The sequence below is a fragment of the Limulus polyphemus genome, unplaced genomic scaffold (assembly GCF_000517525.1).
Source record: "Limulus polyphemus unplaced genomic scaffold, Limulus_polyphemus-2.1.2 Scaffold930, whole genome shotgun sequence".
Classification (NCBI taxonomy): Eukaryota; Metazoa; Arthropoda; class Merostomata; order Xiphosura; family Limulidae; genus Limulus; species Limulus polyphemus.
Genome location: NW_013666540.1, coordinates 98,324 through 114,224, shown reverse-complemented (window position 1 = coordinate 114,224; position 15,901 = coordinate 98,324). Strand labels below are relative to the sequence as shown.

The 15,901-nt window shown below is 31.8% G+C and overlaps 2 protein-coding genes across 3 annotated transcripts in view; one reads left to right on the top strand and one right to left on the bottom strand.

Moving 5' to 3' along the window:
• LOC106461304 (formin-like protein CG32138) overlaps positions 1–7,466 on the bottom strand; it is a 133,620-nt gene extending 126,154 nt beyond the window's left edge. Inside the window, exon 1 of the mRNA XM_022388173.1 lies at positions 7,139–7,466. Within this exon, the coding sequence (XP_022243881.1) occupies positions 7,139–7,279 (141 nt within the window). The 5' untranslated portion in view covers positions 7,280–7,466. The remainder of the gene's footprint in view (positions 1–7,138) is intronic.
• Positions 7,467–14,383: 6,917 nt separating this feature from the next.
• The window catches only part of LOC106461307 (CCR4-NOT transcription complex subunit 9-like), a 30,628-nt gene continuing 29,110 nt past the window's right edge, over positions 14,384–15,901 (top strand). Inside the window, exon 1 of one of the 2 annotated variants that reach the window (XM_013921126.2) lies at positions 14,384–14,483. The gene's annotated coding sequence lies outside the window, so the exon portion shown is untranslated. The remainder of the gene's footprint in view (positions 14,484–15,901) is intronic. The other variant, XM_013921125.2, reaches the window with a different exon arrangement.

The window sequence follows — 15,901 nt, the reverse complement described above, 5'->3', positions numbered from 1 at the left end:
AGGTGTGGTTGTATAATACCAGGAAGACCAAAGGGAAGTCTCCTAAGTTGTCTTCTCCATGGGAAAGAATAAACTAGTTTTAATTAAGAAAGGACTTGTATCGGTCATATTCCTTGGAAAGAATTTATACCGGAAATTAACAAACAAGCAGATACGTAACAATACAAACCATTAGGCTTAAAATCTGTGATAAAAATTACGTAATCTGTAAATGTTTTTATTTTTGACATTCCTCTTAATTTGCCCATTTCGGATTCAAAATCAGAGGTACGTAAAATAGCATTTCAAGTATATTCTTTGTCTCTCACAAATCACTGCCCACAAGAACCTTTCGTTCCATATCAGAACTCTTCAATTAGGCTAGCTGATGCGAGAAAAAAAAATCTGCAGGCTACGTGGTTTTTATCAGAAATGTTAAGAATAATGTTGAAAATTACGAAACATCAGAAAACAATGTTGTTTTTATTATTGTTTAATACTAGGACGTGCATTGTCGCGTTCAATAAATCTGTCAACAAAGTTAGAAATTAGAAAATAACCCATTTAAACTTGCCAAATGTAGTTATTATAGTTTCAGATATATATATATATATAACAATTAAGAGGCCGTTTTAGTGTTACTTGAAACCCATGACTCATGAGGAAGGGGAAATAAAACTGGAACATTTCTCCGTGTAAATAAGTATTTATTTTATATTTATACAAAATGAGTGATTCACAGATTTTAGAGAAACAAAAAAATGACATGGTAATAATAGCTACTTAACACTAAAATCGTGAGTCGATTGTACAGAAGTTGCTATATATTTATGGCAATTTTGAACAAGAGCAAATACGTTAAACCAATTTCCGTATAAAAATATGAAGAAGTTGAGGGTTCTATCGCTTGCTTGGAAAAACGCAATGAAACTTCCAAAATATTACTGTGGTACTGATGAAAATGTTTTCAAAGCAAGGCTGCTTTTTACTTTTTTGCATTATAAGAATGGTTTTCAATATGTTAATGGTGTCTAGGATACTCAATACACTTGATACAAACAACAATTAATACTCTTCAACTATTATCTTACGACTTTCTTTGATTGTGTTGTGATCAATCATATCTAAGTTTGTCAATCACTGAACGACCTAAGACAATGAAAGTGGTTATAATGAGAGGAACAGAGATCCTCATTCCTACTATTCCTTCTGCCTAGCAGTTTCCTTATCATTTTTCCTTGAATTCTAACATTTTGAACGACCTCTCGTTCTGATCCCTTTAAACTTCAACAGCTATCCAATGGTAACTACATCAGCAACGTTTCCATTTCATTCACATACATTACACCATCCAACCTTGCACCTGCAAATGAGACTTGGGTAAACATGACTTTGGGACTTCTCCCATTACATTGATTGGTTTACCTCTGAAAAGCAATTTTAGTGGTTTTTCTAGTTTTCCAGATATTGTGATGACCAAAACCTGCCTCTAATTTCTATACAACCAACATCCAATTTTAAGGTTAAAAACAAATTACATAAATAAAACTAAAGAATATAGAATACACTGTGGACAATGAATGGTGTTGAAGAAGTCCTAAAGGAGAAGCAGCCTAAAACTGAAGACATTCCGAGTTGTGAAGAAAGACATAATACTGTAATAACAGATGGTTAAGACATTACACAGCTAACATTACCACAGAACACAATAATAAGGAAAATCTAGTAGTAGAATGCCATTCAGCTCACTGAAATATCTTTTCATCAACAAAATCAGCAGCCAATATCGCAAATTGAATGTAACTGTTCACATCTGTTTAAATATAAAAAAAATGTTAAAATGAACTCAAAAAGTACACATCAGCAAGCAAACCATTCTACAGTTTATAAATCAACTGTAAAAAATATTTCTTTGTTAAAAAGTTATAAAGTTGTAATAAGAAGTAACAATAAGGATATTGGATCTCTTGCACAGTCCAAAAATTCAAGCTACAGTTTGTCGTCACCAGTCATTACAGTTGTTCCAGTTACTTCAGTCATGCCTCTCAAAATTGTATATTCAATGTAGATGAACTCCAGTTAAGCATTCATGTATGCAATTTACTCTGGAGTAAGAGATTTCACCCATAGAGAAACCAAATTATTTTCTTTATGGAAAATACTATGAGAAGCAGCATATCAAACTCAATTTGAGATTATTATATTCAAGTAAATGAAGAGAACACTGAAAACAAGTTTTTCACCTAGTTACCTAGCTTAAAGAATCTGCCTTGATAAGATAATAAGCATCCTACAACAAGAAAGCCAAAATGATTTCCAGTAAATCTCTATTCTTCCCATTCATTTTAAGTTACAAACTACAATTCAAAGAAAAGAATCTCTTATAAAACTCTTTAAAGATTTAAAACAAATGCTGTTTAGCTGGGCTACATATATCCAGGAGCAACTAGAAGACCATATATTCAATGAGAACATTCATGATGGAGACTGAAGATAAACACATCAGCCTGAAGAAAAATAAAAGCATTATTATCCTGAGAGGAGCTGTTCAACTTCCCTAGAGCTCAGTCCCAATAAGACTTGTGATACAGTTCAGAACTTTTGCTAGGAATGGAAGAATCATTACAACAGTTCTCTTTGACTTGGCAGAATACCTTAATGACCCATCACTTAAAATTGAAACTATTTCTAATCAAGAAACCAAGACATTATGCTAGACAGAGATATCATGTTAGATGATGCCAAGCCATATTTTACCCTAGTAAAAATCAAAATTGTCAGATGCAAAAAGAAAATGATATTCATGAACAACCAAATGAATGGTGAAGGCACCATAAGATAAAATTCCCCTGAATGGGTTCATAAGAATGCTGATGTTTTGTGAAGGAAGAGGCTTTCCAGTAAAGAGTTAAATGTTTTGTTGATGCCAAATATTCCTCAAAATCAACAGAGCCATCATAGAGTAAATTCTTGAAGTATCTTTACAGAATGGTGATGAATTAATATAGTTCACAACACAACTTCATGATGCTCAGCATCTGGACTGTATATTGGCCTTATCATTATAGTAATTACAAGTGAAATATGAAAATAATATGTACTGACATTAGCTCCCAACAGTGTTGAAATTAAGATAAACCGAACTCAGGTTTTCTTAAGCTAAATGGCAACATCCTACATATAATGTAGGATAGAAAAAGAAGCTATAGAACATTTGTAGTTAGTACATTCAGATGCACTTTGTAATCTCCACAATCTTCTAACAGATGGAGACTTTGTTGTTAAAAAATTCTAAGGTGGATATGTGAAATGCTCAACTAGGTTAATTATCCTTAAGCTATATAATAAAGGTGCTGCATCTGCAGCCAGTGTTATAAAAGATAAATATTCCAGAAGAGGCAATGCCAAAGGTTAAAACAACCATGCATTGTATTGCTTCTTAGTGTAGGAGTTTAGTGTCCTATGAACAGTAAAATGATATAAGCAGATTAACTGTGGTGAAATATTTGACTAAATGGTTAAGAGGAATATGCTGTAACTAAAGAAAATGTTGAGTAATCTGTATAAATTGTTTAATGAGTTTATATCAAAGTATTCAGTACCCACAGAATTTTCAAGATGTGCATAATTGTATATAATGTCAAAAACATGCAAAATGTTATGATAAGGAAAGTCAGGACAACAACTCTTCCTTATTTAGGTGGAATATATATGGTATTAAACCAATTGGCTATGTACATGGAAACAGAAAAAAGATTTGGGACCAAGATCTGATACTTCTCACTGTAAACACTAATGTCCTATGAAATAACATTTTAGAAATAAGCCAAAGACAAGTTTATACTAATAAAAAGCACTGTCATGGGATAAAAGGGTGAACAGTTTGGCTTATAGAAAATTGGTTCAGAGATGCATAGATTATTTTTTGCCTAGGCAAACATAAACCATTAAACTTCAAGCTATATAATCATTAACATTATTTCATACACAATTTGAAAAAGTTACAGATAAACTTTTTTGTTTTAAACTGCAATGTGATCAGAACAATATTGCTTTTAATAACATATGATTGAAGTAATTTAGCCCACAGATTTTAGATGGGTGCAGTGATCAATTTTAGCTTTCTCTGCTATACTGTTTTAGATTAATGTAAATATTTGTACAATATATAAGCCTAAGCCTAAAGGTTTACATTTTTTTAGATCTAACATACTAGTTAAACCAGTTACATAAGCACTATGCTCCAAATTTGTATTAATTACCATGTTAGTGCAAGAATACTGTCATAAAATCTCAATTATGTAACATCTTTACCCACACAATGAACGTGTTAAATTTGTATTAATTACCATGTTAGTGCAAGAATACTGTCATAAAATCTCAATTATGTAACATCTTTACCCACACAATGAACGTGTTTATGAATTACGTCTTAAGACAAATAGTTCATTTTTTCTATAATTGCCAAAATTCTCTTAACAAATAAAAGTACTTATGATAATAAAAACTGTTCACAAGTTAAAGAATAAGCCAGACTGGGCATAACTTAGTATGCCACTTTAATGGTAGGCCCATTAAACAAAAAATAAAGCAATCTTACTAAGAGTACTAGATGAAATTATTCAATTTCAGTGAATTATAATTTCCATAAGTCTATATAATAGTTATTACAAAGTTTTATTTTTGTATACGTAATAGAAATACTTAAATACAGCTAATGTGATGTTTAGATATAAGATATACAAGTTAAGCAAAAATTTATATTCAGTTCAAAAAAATATTTATTCAAGTAACCATTTGCACATATGATACATAAAATATACTTATTTATGCCCAAAATAGTCAAAATTACACAAAGAAGAATGAGAGCATTAATGAATAATTGTCTTGTCTTGTGTTACACGTTGAATATATTATGTAAATATGTTGAAAAATAGAGAAGTGGATGTAATTGTAAAGCAAACTGGGAATTTGTAGCAGTAATTTAAAGCCAAATGTTCTATATATATGTATGTTTGTAGGTAGGTTCAATTGAATTTCTAGTATAACTTTTGAAGAAAAAAACACTGTAAACAAACTAACAATTGCATAATTGATGAATAAAGCAATCCACATGTTCTTTTTCATATTTTTGTGACACAACTGACTTACTTTGGGAAATAATGTATGTGTTTAAAACTTTTTATAACTTCAAAAATGATAAATTAACATAATGCACCGTGGTCTTTAGTTTAGAAAAAATGTTAAAATAAATAAATTTGAAACTTTTTATAACACTTTCTTATATTACAATTTCTTGTTTTTAACATATTTTGGTCTGTATCATACATATCTTCAGTTTTTTAACAGACGTTTGTTGATAGCAATCCTCTATAACTTCCATTCAACTTTCAGTGTGTAGAAAACTGAACTTATCACCTCAAAATGTCACTTTTGCAAATCCTTTTGATCAGTGGTGTTTACAGTGTAATAAGTAATATAAATACTAGTAAACACTAAATTCATGATGCACATCTTACGTCTGTATTGCTTTATGAAGCCCATGTACCTTTACAATAAAACCACCAAACACTTGATTGTGCAGGTCATGCCATGAATAATTGTTCATAATCCCTTGAAAGGAAGGTAATTTACAGTTTAATTTTTCTCACCATAAAGTAGAATATATTATAGTTAGTGGTTGGACATAACATTCAAAATCTAGTTTTCATTTATAAATACAATACATATATATTGTTGTAAGGTTGTTCTTTCGTTGACAGGTTCTTTTAAATTATCTGATGAAAACAATACGAAGTCCAGTCCAAGTAACAATAACACATTAGTTTTATTAACTCATTAACGTTTCTTTGCAGACTTGTACATATTTTAGGCTTACTTTACAGTCATGCCACTTGTACTACGCTAACGTAAAAATCAACTTACTCGCACAAGGTAAATCCATGTTAGCGACGGCTTTCAAAGATCCAAAAACGTAACCATATTGATTGATTTACTCTACAGGCTAGAAAACAACTACCTTCTTAATGCTTCAGTGTTTCACTACAAGCTTTTTTTCCTTATTAACTAGCTCATCCGTATTTATATCTAATCCTTCTTCTAGATATTTCGCAAAACCTCTATGTTTTTGTGACATTAGTTTAAAATTTTCTAGGCCTACTCTCACAAATTGATCTTAACGTTAAACGCCCTCTACTTGACACCAAAATTACAACATAAAAATTAAGTTCGTTAACTTTGACTTTATAATTTATTTATTATCAAAAAAATGTACTAGTTTATAAAGATCTTATCACAGCTCAAAGAAGCTTATGTCAGTACTGTTAAACTAAAGTACGTAAAACATCGATGGAGAATTGTGTAAACTAAAACGTTTAGTATAACTAATATTAAAAGTCAAGTATGAAGGACGGCATATCTGACATCGAATTACATTTAATGATACCATCTAGTTACTAATACAGTGATAATAATGTAGAAGCATCGTAATCATAGATTATAAAACATTCTGGTTCAAAACAAACTAATAAACTTGCGTAATAAAATATTTCAAAACCTCTCCAATATTTAAAATAAAATAATCTAATACTAACTCTTCAAAACGTGGCTTTATTTCTAAATTATTTTTCTACTTGCCAATCGCAAATGTGTAGCCTGGCTAAAGTTTTTCTTTGTATTAACATGATTATTATGCTTTAAAATTAAACTTTAAAAACAACATTATACTGTAATGAAAAAAAAGGTTTTTCATAATAAAAATAGTAATGTCAACATTTTTTTAGTGTATAAGGTTATACTTTATTTGTTCAGTTCTTTATTGTACATCTTCTATAACACGTGGTTTTATAAAAACAAAAACAATATTTTATTAAGAGTAGCGACACCACAACTTGAGTCGAGTATTAATTCTGTTAAAGTATTGTGCCTTGCTGGTCACACCGCGTGCTCAGAAGTTTGGACTAAGGCCTATGACCAGATAGGAATATTATTATTTGTATTACTGTACTGCTGCTACTATGACTAGGGCAACTTATACTTTGAAAAGTTATTTGTTTAAATTTATACGATAAATTGCGATAGCATTTTGAATTAAAAGTGTAAAATATATATAACACTATTTATTCATTGCGCCAAGAAATAGATATATTTTAAAGCTTACCAAAACTAAAGTGAATCTTCTTTCTAACTCATTTCGTTCTGGCATGGGCATTTTGATGCCATCAACTCCGGAATGTTTTCGTAACGAAGCCATATGACTATGATTAACTCCAGTACTATGTGAACTTTCCGAGTTTCCCATATTTTTAACAGTTTGACGTATTAATATTGTACCCGTTAACTTTCACATGCTAATTGTTATGCATATATCCATTATCTTAAACACAATTCTAGTTTTTGACACCCACAAACATGCACGTATTATTTATCGTTTCCTGTTTATCATTACTTCTTTGCCTGATACTACTCAAATAACACAAATTATCCTTGTCATACTTTCAAACCACGAACTACTGTGTATCTAGACTCCGAGTCGACGCAAATGTTTTCGCTCAGACTCCTTGGTCCAATCACAAAAGACTTTCTCCACTAGTCTTGTTTTTTTGTTTTTTTAAGTATTAACTTTCTTCTCGCTAGATAGCAGCACAGACAAAACAAATAAATTCCGATAACTAGACGAAAGTGATATGACAGTTCTTATAACTTTTACTAATGCAGTATCAGAAATGAAAACAATCACCAAACAAATGTAGATAGTAGTGTTCTGTTAAAAGTATTGCTGTATTGCGTTCTATCGTCGGACGAATTATTTTGGATTATTTGGTATAAATAAGGAAACATACAGTCTATATAACGATAACAAATTAGTTTATTTCTTCTTTATCGCTTGCCATAGGCTACGTTCACTTTGATGCAAGCTGTAGGCCTAAGTTCACAAACAAACTTTCAATATAAACTCTGAAACTATAGTAGGCCTAAAACAAATATAACACTTAAGAGAAATTCCCTCGGTTGATAGTAAACCTGGCTAATTTACTGTTAGCTTAACAAAAGCAATAACTCTTACTAAGTGTCCTTACTTTATCAAAATCTTCTCTCAGTTATTAATACACTAAATACTTCACTCAATTCTCAATCACTGAACTAACTGCTCTTTCATTACCCATTAATCGTCTTTATAACTAATGCACACATCTAGATGTTAGTCAAAGTTTATCATTATTGTATAATCATCACGATTAGCATCTCTCTATAGAAAAATTATAAAATAAAACATCGAAAATACAGCTTACAACAGTATTAAGAAAATATATGACAGCAGTAGGGTATGTTATGTAGCTGTCATAAAAGGTTATATTAAACAACACCTTTGCATGGCATATTTTTATGAGCAATGTTTTACAAATTCTAATGATTTAAAACATTGCACAGTCATTCTATAAACTGAATATTATTTATTAATATTACTTATTTTTTATTTTTAATGAACTGAAAGTACCAGTCAAGGATTCCATGGTCTTATGAATTCGAACCTTACAATTATTTAATGTTGTCTGTTTTCTCTTAAGCACAAAGCTATAGAATGTGCTATCTGTGCTATGTCCACAACTGGTATCATAACTTGATTGTTAGAATTATAAGCCTTCATACATATTGCTGAGCTACCTGGGAGGGTAGGGGGTTTGAATATTGCTAGTTAAGATAAATGTTTGTAAATACCCAGAAGTTATAGTGTACTGAGGTTTTCTAGATTCCATAAAATTTTCCTATTCAAGTTTAAGTGTGTGTAATTTTTGCTTAAGAAATATATAGATTCAATGAAATTATTATGAATTGATTATATAAAAATTCAAGGATCATAAGGGTTAATAAGATGATATAAGCAAGTTCAATTCTACTAAAAATGGATATATGTAATAACTGTCCACATGATTCTTCATAACAGATTTTAACTGGAATTGTTATAATCAGATGCTTAAAATTATGAAATAAAATATTCAAAAATATTCTATGAATTTTACAAAAACATTCTATTGAAAATTAAGACTTTAAAAGATGATCATTAGGATAGAAGAAGCCCTACAGTGACCCAGTTGTGAATCTGCAGACTTATAATTCTCAAAATCAGTTTTCAATATTGAGAGTGGGTAGAACATAGACAACCCATTCTGTAGCTTTGTGCTTAACAACATACCAATTAACTCAGGATAGAATAAATTCATTGTTGTTGGAAAGAAAGTGCACCAATAAATTTTATCCATCCATTATCATTATTTATATAGTTGTAATGTGGATCCTTTTGGATTATGTGATCAACATAATGCCAAGTCCATTCCATGTAACAAGCTAATCAACTTATTTCTTCAAGTTGTAGGCTCAAGTTCATAAACAACATTTCAACAGAAATTCCAAGACTAATGGTATATACTCCTAAATTATTTATAAACTTACTTGCATAATTCCTTGGCTAATCAATCGAGTGACTGAATAGATGTGATAACTCTCACTACAAACAGTGAACTGAATCACTCTCTCAATAATTACTCATTGAATACCTCACACAACATATCACTCCTATTTATATTGTAACTTTCTCAATTCTTAACTTCTATTAAATGTATAGATCTTAACGTCATTGTAATGATGAACTATTCAAAAATTATAACATTGAAAGTATAGTTTACAAAACCACCCCTTTCTGCATTGTGGAGTCCCTTGTACAATCCTAATGCACAAATAAAACAGTTCATTAAACTGTCCACTCACCAAGTCTTTTTGGTTGGTTTCTTTTCTGAGGGTTGTGACATACAGAAGGAATGGCCTCTTATCCTTATCCTGGTAGTTCCATCCTTGCTGATCTTCTGGAAGTAATCTTGAAAGGAACCCTGGGCTTCTTAGTAAGTTGACTTTCTACTGACAAATTTTTCTGTGGAGTGACCCAGTTGGCCATTTTTTAAGCAACATATTTCCAAAGATTATCATGATGGATAACCATTGGCTTGAATTGCCTGTCACTCTTGCTTATGTATACTACATCTTGGATTTTTTTCAGTACAACACATGGTTCCTTCTAACATCTACTTAACTTGAGAGTTTGTTCATGCTTATGATGGGGATTGTATGGTCATATCATAACACCTCAATGTAATCCAGTCTAATCAGCATTAACACCATAGCAACTCTTTATTTTATCACCAGGTAAAGTAAAGTCCTGTATGACCTCAGTATTGTTCTTTAGTCGCTTGTCCAGTTGTTGGAATGTTGTGGAGATGACAGAGTGCTTCTGTGTAAGACTCTGCTGAGTGATTATCCTCTAGATTTGAGTACAGAAGGTCCAATGTACTTTAAGATCTCTTACAAACATCAGTGATGATGGTACATTGAGTGTAGCTTAATGCACTAATGTTTTGTAGCAGTGAACGATCTCAATCGCACATTTTCTGATGTTCATCAATATAAATGACTGATTGATTTATTAGTGCATGGTTGTGTCTTTTCCCCATGATGTCAGAAAATGGATGAAGAGCTTTAGTTCAGGCCTTTTTAGTCCAAGGATTTGACATTTCTGCAAACAAGACTGATTCAAAGTTCCGGTCTTGGTCACAGTGAGGTTTCGTAGGCACACAATGTCTTGAAACGTTTCGTTGACAGGTTCTTTCCTAAAGTTTCTGATTCGTGGTTATGAAGAACATATGCTTCTAGCGATTTCGTGAAATAGCCCTTCACAACCATGATGTATTTATTTCCACAGTTACTCTGTGGCAAAGGGATAAGCACACTGACAGCAACTCTTTCAAGTGGTGTTCCAATACAATACTCCAGCAGCTGCCTATGCTGTTACTTTTAACCATTTTGCTCACAGCATAGTTTATATCATTTACACCAATTTTATGCAGATTACCAACACCCAACCCAATAGAAGCAGTCTCTTATTATATCTAGTCTTCTTAACACTTAAGTGTCCAGTTGTTGGAATGTTGTGGAGATGACAGAGTGCTTCTGAATGTAGAGACAATCAAAATACCAACTGTAGGTGCTGTTTCTATCCACTGGTGTGTTCTCATTTCCGACTTAACAATCCCTCTTGTAAGCATAATGAATCCCACTGTGCTCAATACATCTTTGTCTTCGGGCTGTATGGAGTGACTGTTTGCCACAAGGGTTTTTCTGTATTGTTCTTGATCAACTGAACAATTGGTTTCAAACTCTTATCATCGCTTTTGGATGTTACAACATGGATTACACTATATTGTATTTATGTTAGTCATCTTTACTATCTTGTGCTTTCCTCTTTTCACAGTGTTTATAATCTTAATTAATATATATAGTCTTTGGGATAAAGCATCAGCATTTCTACGGTTTTGTCCAGGATAATATATGATATTAAAGTTGTTCTGCTGGAATTTTTGTAGTCATTTTGTTATTTGACTCTCTTGATTGTGAAAATTCACCAGCCACTTGGATGCTGCATTGCTCAGTCCAAAGAGTAAACTTTTACACATATAGGTAATGGTGGAAATTACTTATAACTCAAACAATGCTTAGTATCTCTTTCCAAGTTGTACAAAATCTCCTTTCTACAACATTTATTGTCTTGCTGTAGTAGTTAGTACATCTTCTTTTCTGTGCTGTACTTGTGATAACACTTCTGTCACTGCAAAGTCACTGGTATTTGTATCTAATATGTATCTTCAATAGTTGGGAATGCTAATACAAGAGGGGTGATTAATTATTCTATAGTTTATTGAATGCTTGTTCAAAAGCAGCAGTCCAAAATGTTATTTGACTTTTCAAGTAATCTGTGTAGAGGACGAGCTATGTCATAGATTGATTTTATAATAGTAAAAGCACAGTCCAAGAAATCCTCTTATCTCAGGCAAGTTTCTTGGTTTTAGCCAATTCTGATCAGATTCAATCTTACAGGGGTCTGTTGACACTACCTCTCTGCTAAATAGGTGTCCTAGGAAGCTCACATGTTAAATGACCTACTTATACTTATTGAGATTCAGCTTAAGTTCTCTTACGCTATCTTTACGTGAGGATTTGATATCAGACTTCCTACATCTTGACTCAAAGATGACTACTTCTGATATTTGACGTGGAAGAACTAACTGTACAGTCTCGTATATTGCAATGTCCCATATAGACTTTACTTGAATTTTATGGTTCATTGTGTTCATGGCCCTATTCATGACATCTTTGTTCTTCAGATCCACTAGAGTTCTTCCAATCATCAGTCCTTCAGGAAATGCTGGAGTGTTTAGTTCTACTACATTACAATCACTACATGTAAATTGTTTCTAGTAACTCCTTGGATGAGTATTTTACTTCTTGTTGGTACAATGGCTGCCCTCTTTGTTATTGGGAAGTTCAACTTCTGTTGTAACTATTGTCATGTAGTGCACAGGGATTTGCTTATCATGGTCTGTGAAGCTATTTGAAGCTAGTCTAATCTGACATCCATGTCTTTATATGAAGTAATTTCCAATATGCACTATTCCTTGATGTCAATTATCCACACGTTAAGGGTTGAAGAAAAACTTCCTACAGTAAGGGTAGCTTCCAACTCTTCCCTCCTATCAACATTATGTTCATTTGCTGTTTGTATCAATCCGCCTTCTTTCACCGTTGTTGGAGGCAATTCCCACTTTCAACCATGGGAGTATTATAATGTGATGGTAAATCCAATTTTTTGTTGGTAAAGAGTAGTTCAAGAATTGGCTATGAGCAGTGTTGACTAGCTGCCTTACCCATAAACTATACTTTTAAATTAGGGGCGGCTAATGCAAATAGCTTTGCGCGAAAGTCAATAAACAAACACACACGTAACAGCAGGTACACACATGCACTATCTTACACACATATTTTGCTCAGTGTTACATATTAACCAACACATAGTTGCAGCACATGTCATTCCCACTCAGCATCAAATGCAAAAGCTACGACAACGAATGCCAGTGTGTATCAATCTTTTCATGCTCAAATTACATAATGAAGGGAAAAATAATCTGTCACCTCAGGGAAATTGATTGACACCATTGTTTTGGTTTTTGAGTTATCATGTAATAAAAATAGATGCGGAAGAAAGAAGAACAAGAAATTCAAACTTTTCGCTATGATAGTTACAAACAATCCTAGAACTTGTGACTCAGTCATTACATAGATATTGTTATAAAATGAAACACCGTATAGTATTATAAAGTTCTGATGACCTATTGAGGAAATACTTGCCCTTCCCCTCCCCCCAGTGGCACAGTGCTATGTTTGGGGACTTATACCGCTAGGAGATATTGAAAATACCATTTCGATGAACAACCCGAGCCATTCTTACATGGGCAGTGTTTTCTCCTGCTTGATATATAGCTTCTGTGATAATACTTCAGCGCCCCCTGTATCATTCATTTTGTCTCACTGTGAGAATAGTGTAATTGAAGTTGAACTAAACGACAGACAGACAGACAGAGAAGCGGTACGCAAAATATGAACAAAATACTCATCAATAAAAAATGAAGGAATACCACCTCAATATTATATAATTGCATTAATAAGTGAATGTTACCTAATTCTTCCTCCTGTTTTAATATTATATTAAAAGCTAACATTACTGTAATAAAAATATAAAAAATATGTCTTTGTCATTGTGGACGGATCCATTTTTTAAACCTGTACTACTGTAGTTATCTGAAGATCTGGTTAGTCAAGGTTATACGGGTTAAGAACATTTACGATTTAAGAAGGCATAACTATCCACTGCAAATTTGTTGTATTTGTTTATTTACTTTATTTTTTTATTTTAACGTGTGTTTGCATGAGTATATATTAAATTTATTTTGCCATTTCTGAAACTCCTGTGGACAACACGGTATTTGTAGCCTGTAGTCATATTGTCCTCTAAATCAGTGCTTCTTAACTGGGTGAATGGTTCATTCAGGGGTTAATGAGATCAGAATAAGGTTGAATGAGAATGATGGGGTGGGTGGCAGGGTGAATGAGTATTATCAATTATACAACAAATTCAAGAGCAAAAAAGTCCTTAGTTATTAATATCTGTTCCAGTTGTAGTTTGATACATACATTTATTTTTGTTTATGTTATGTTGTATTCATGCTAGTGTAGTTTGATGTATATTTAAGTCATAATAAAGAATTTTGCATTTTAGTTTATAACTTGTTGTCTTTTTTCGAAATGGGGTGAGTAAAGTGTTGTGAAAACTTTATTGGGGTTGAATGATATTGTAAAAGGTTGAGAAGCACTGCTCTAGTATTACCGTAAATTTGTTCCCTTCAGTGGGAATAGGTAAGAAACTCGATAAGGTATTCTGAAATTAGTTGTCTCTCCTGGCCATATTAATTAAAGACGGTAATCGAACACACTCCAAAAACATTAAGCACTTCATTTTCCTTCCGCTAGAGGGACTCATATTAGATAATCGTAATCTTAGGCCTGGTTTGTATTGAAATTAACTTGATAAAAACGTAGAATTTGATTAATTTCAAAACTGTGGAGTGAGTACTATAAACTATAAATGTTTGGTAGATTTAAATTTATAAATCTAGTATTTTTTTAATTACTATGATGTATTAAAATTATAATACTTGTAAACTGAATGATGGTGACAAAGTTTAACGTAAAATTTAAGATTGGTACAACGACGAGTTCTACAAACACAATGAATTAATAATACCAATTACAATGGCACTACCAATGGTAGGCCAGGTATATTCAGGAATAAGTTATAGAATTTAATTAAAATTTATTGGATAGGTATGTGGATTTAAATTAGAAAAGCCACAAGAGAATTAGGTTTTGGTGATACTATTACTATAGTATATATTATATGATAGGCTTCAAGTTCTACTTAGTCTTTAGAAAGTTTGGTTCATTGTTACTTGGTTTAAGTTTTAACTGTGACTGGTATACTTGTATGTGCTAATTTAGCTCAGTATTTGAGCTTACTTATATTAACGTGTATGTTATGCCATGGCATAATGAATTGTTTGTTGTTGAACAATACCATCTGAGAATGAGCATAGTACCACTCATTTTCAGACTATCAAAATTAAATATCAAACGATAAACTACAAAGTATCAAACGGGGAATTAAACATTTCATATTTATTACTACTTGTAATGGTACCTACATATTACAAACACAACAAATATATTAAATATTTTATCATAACCTTAAATATGAAATGTTTAATTCACCATTGGTTACTTATAGTTTATTGATATATCAATATGGTCATTAATTATTTACCTGGATACAGTTATTACTCACATTTTACTGTCTCACTCTATTCAAACATCTTGTGGTAATTAATCTAACATATTGCACATGTGATTATTTAGAATTATTAGGGGCATTATGTACATTTTGAAATAGAGTGAAATTTATCAAATTCTTAAATGTTAAATATTATGTGTTTGGACAGTTGTAGCCTAGTGTTTAACATGCCAGCTTATTTATCTGAGGGTTTATGGTTTGCATGCCATTGCCACAAAATTATGTTCTACACTTTGTGGCTTTGAGTAGACTATAAGAGTAACTATCAGATTATTTTATTCAATTAAGTAAGAATAGCCCAAGGAGGATGCTGTTAATTAGCTGCTTTTCCTCTAGTCTATCAGCATCAGTTAAAATATTATTGATATGTAATACAGATAATCCTTGTATAGCTCTGCACAAATATATAAAACACAATTGAAACCATATTGATTCAATATTTAAATGTTAAATTTCAAGCATTTAACCTAACTAGCTATCTCACTTGTGATACTTTTTTGTCTATAGTAAGACAAAAAGAATAGTTTTTGATTTCCTCCATATACATAACAAATTGAACTTTTAAATTTCAAATGCTTATGTAATGGATAAAAATTATCTTGAAAAAGAATTAACCTCTTTACCATACAATTCTGG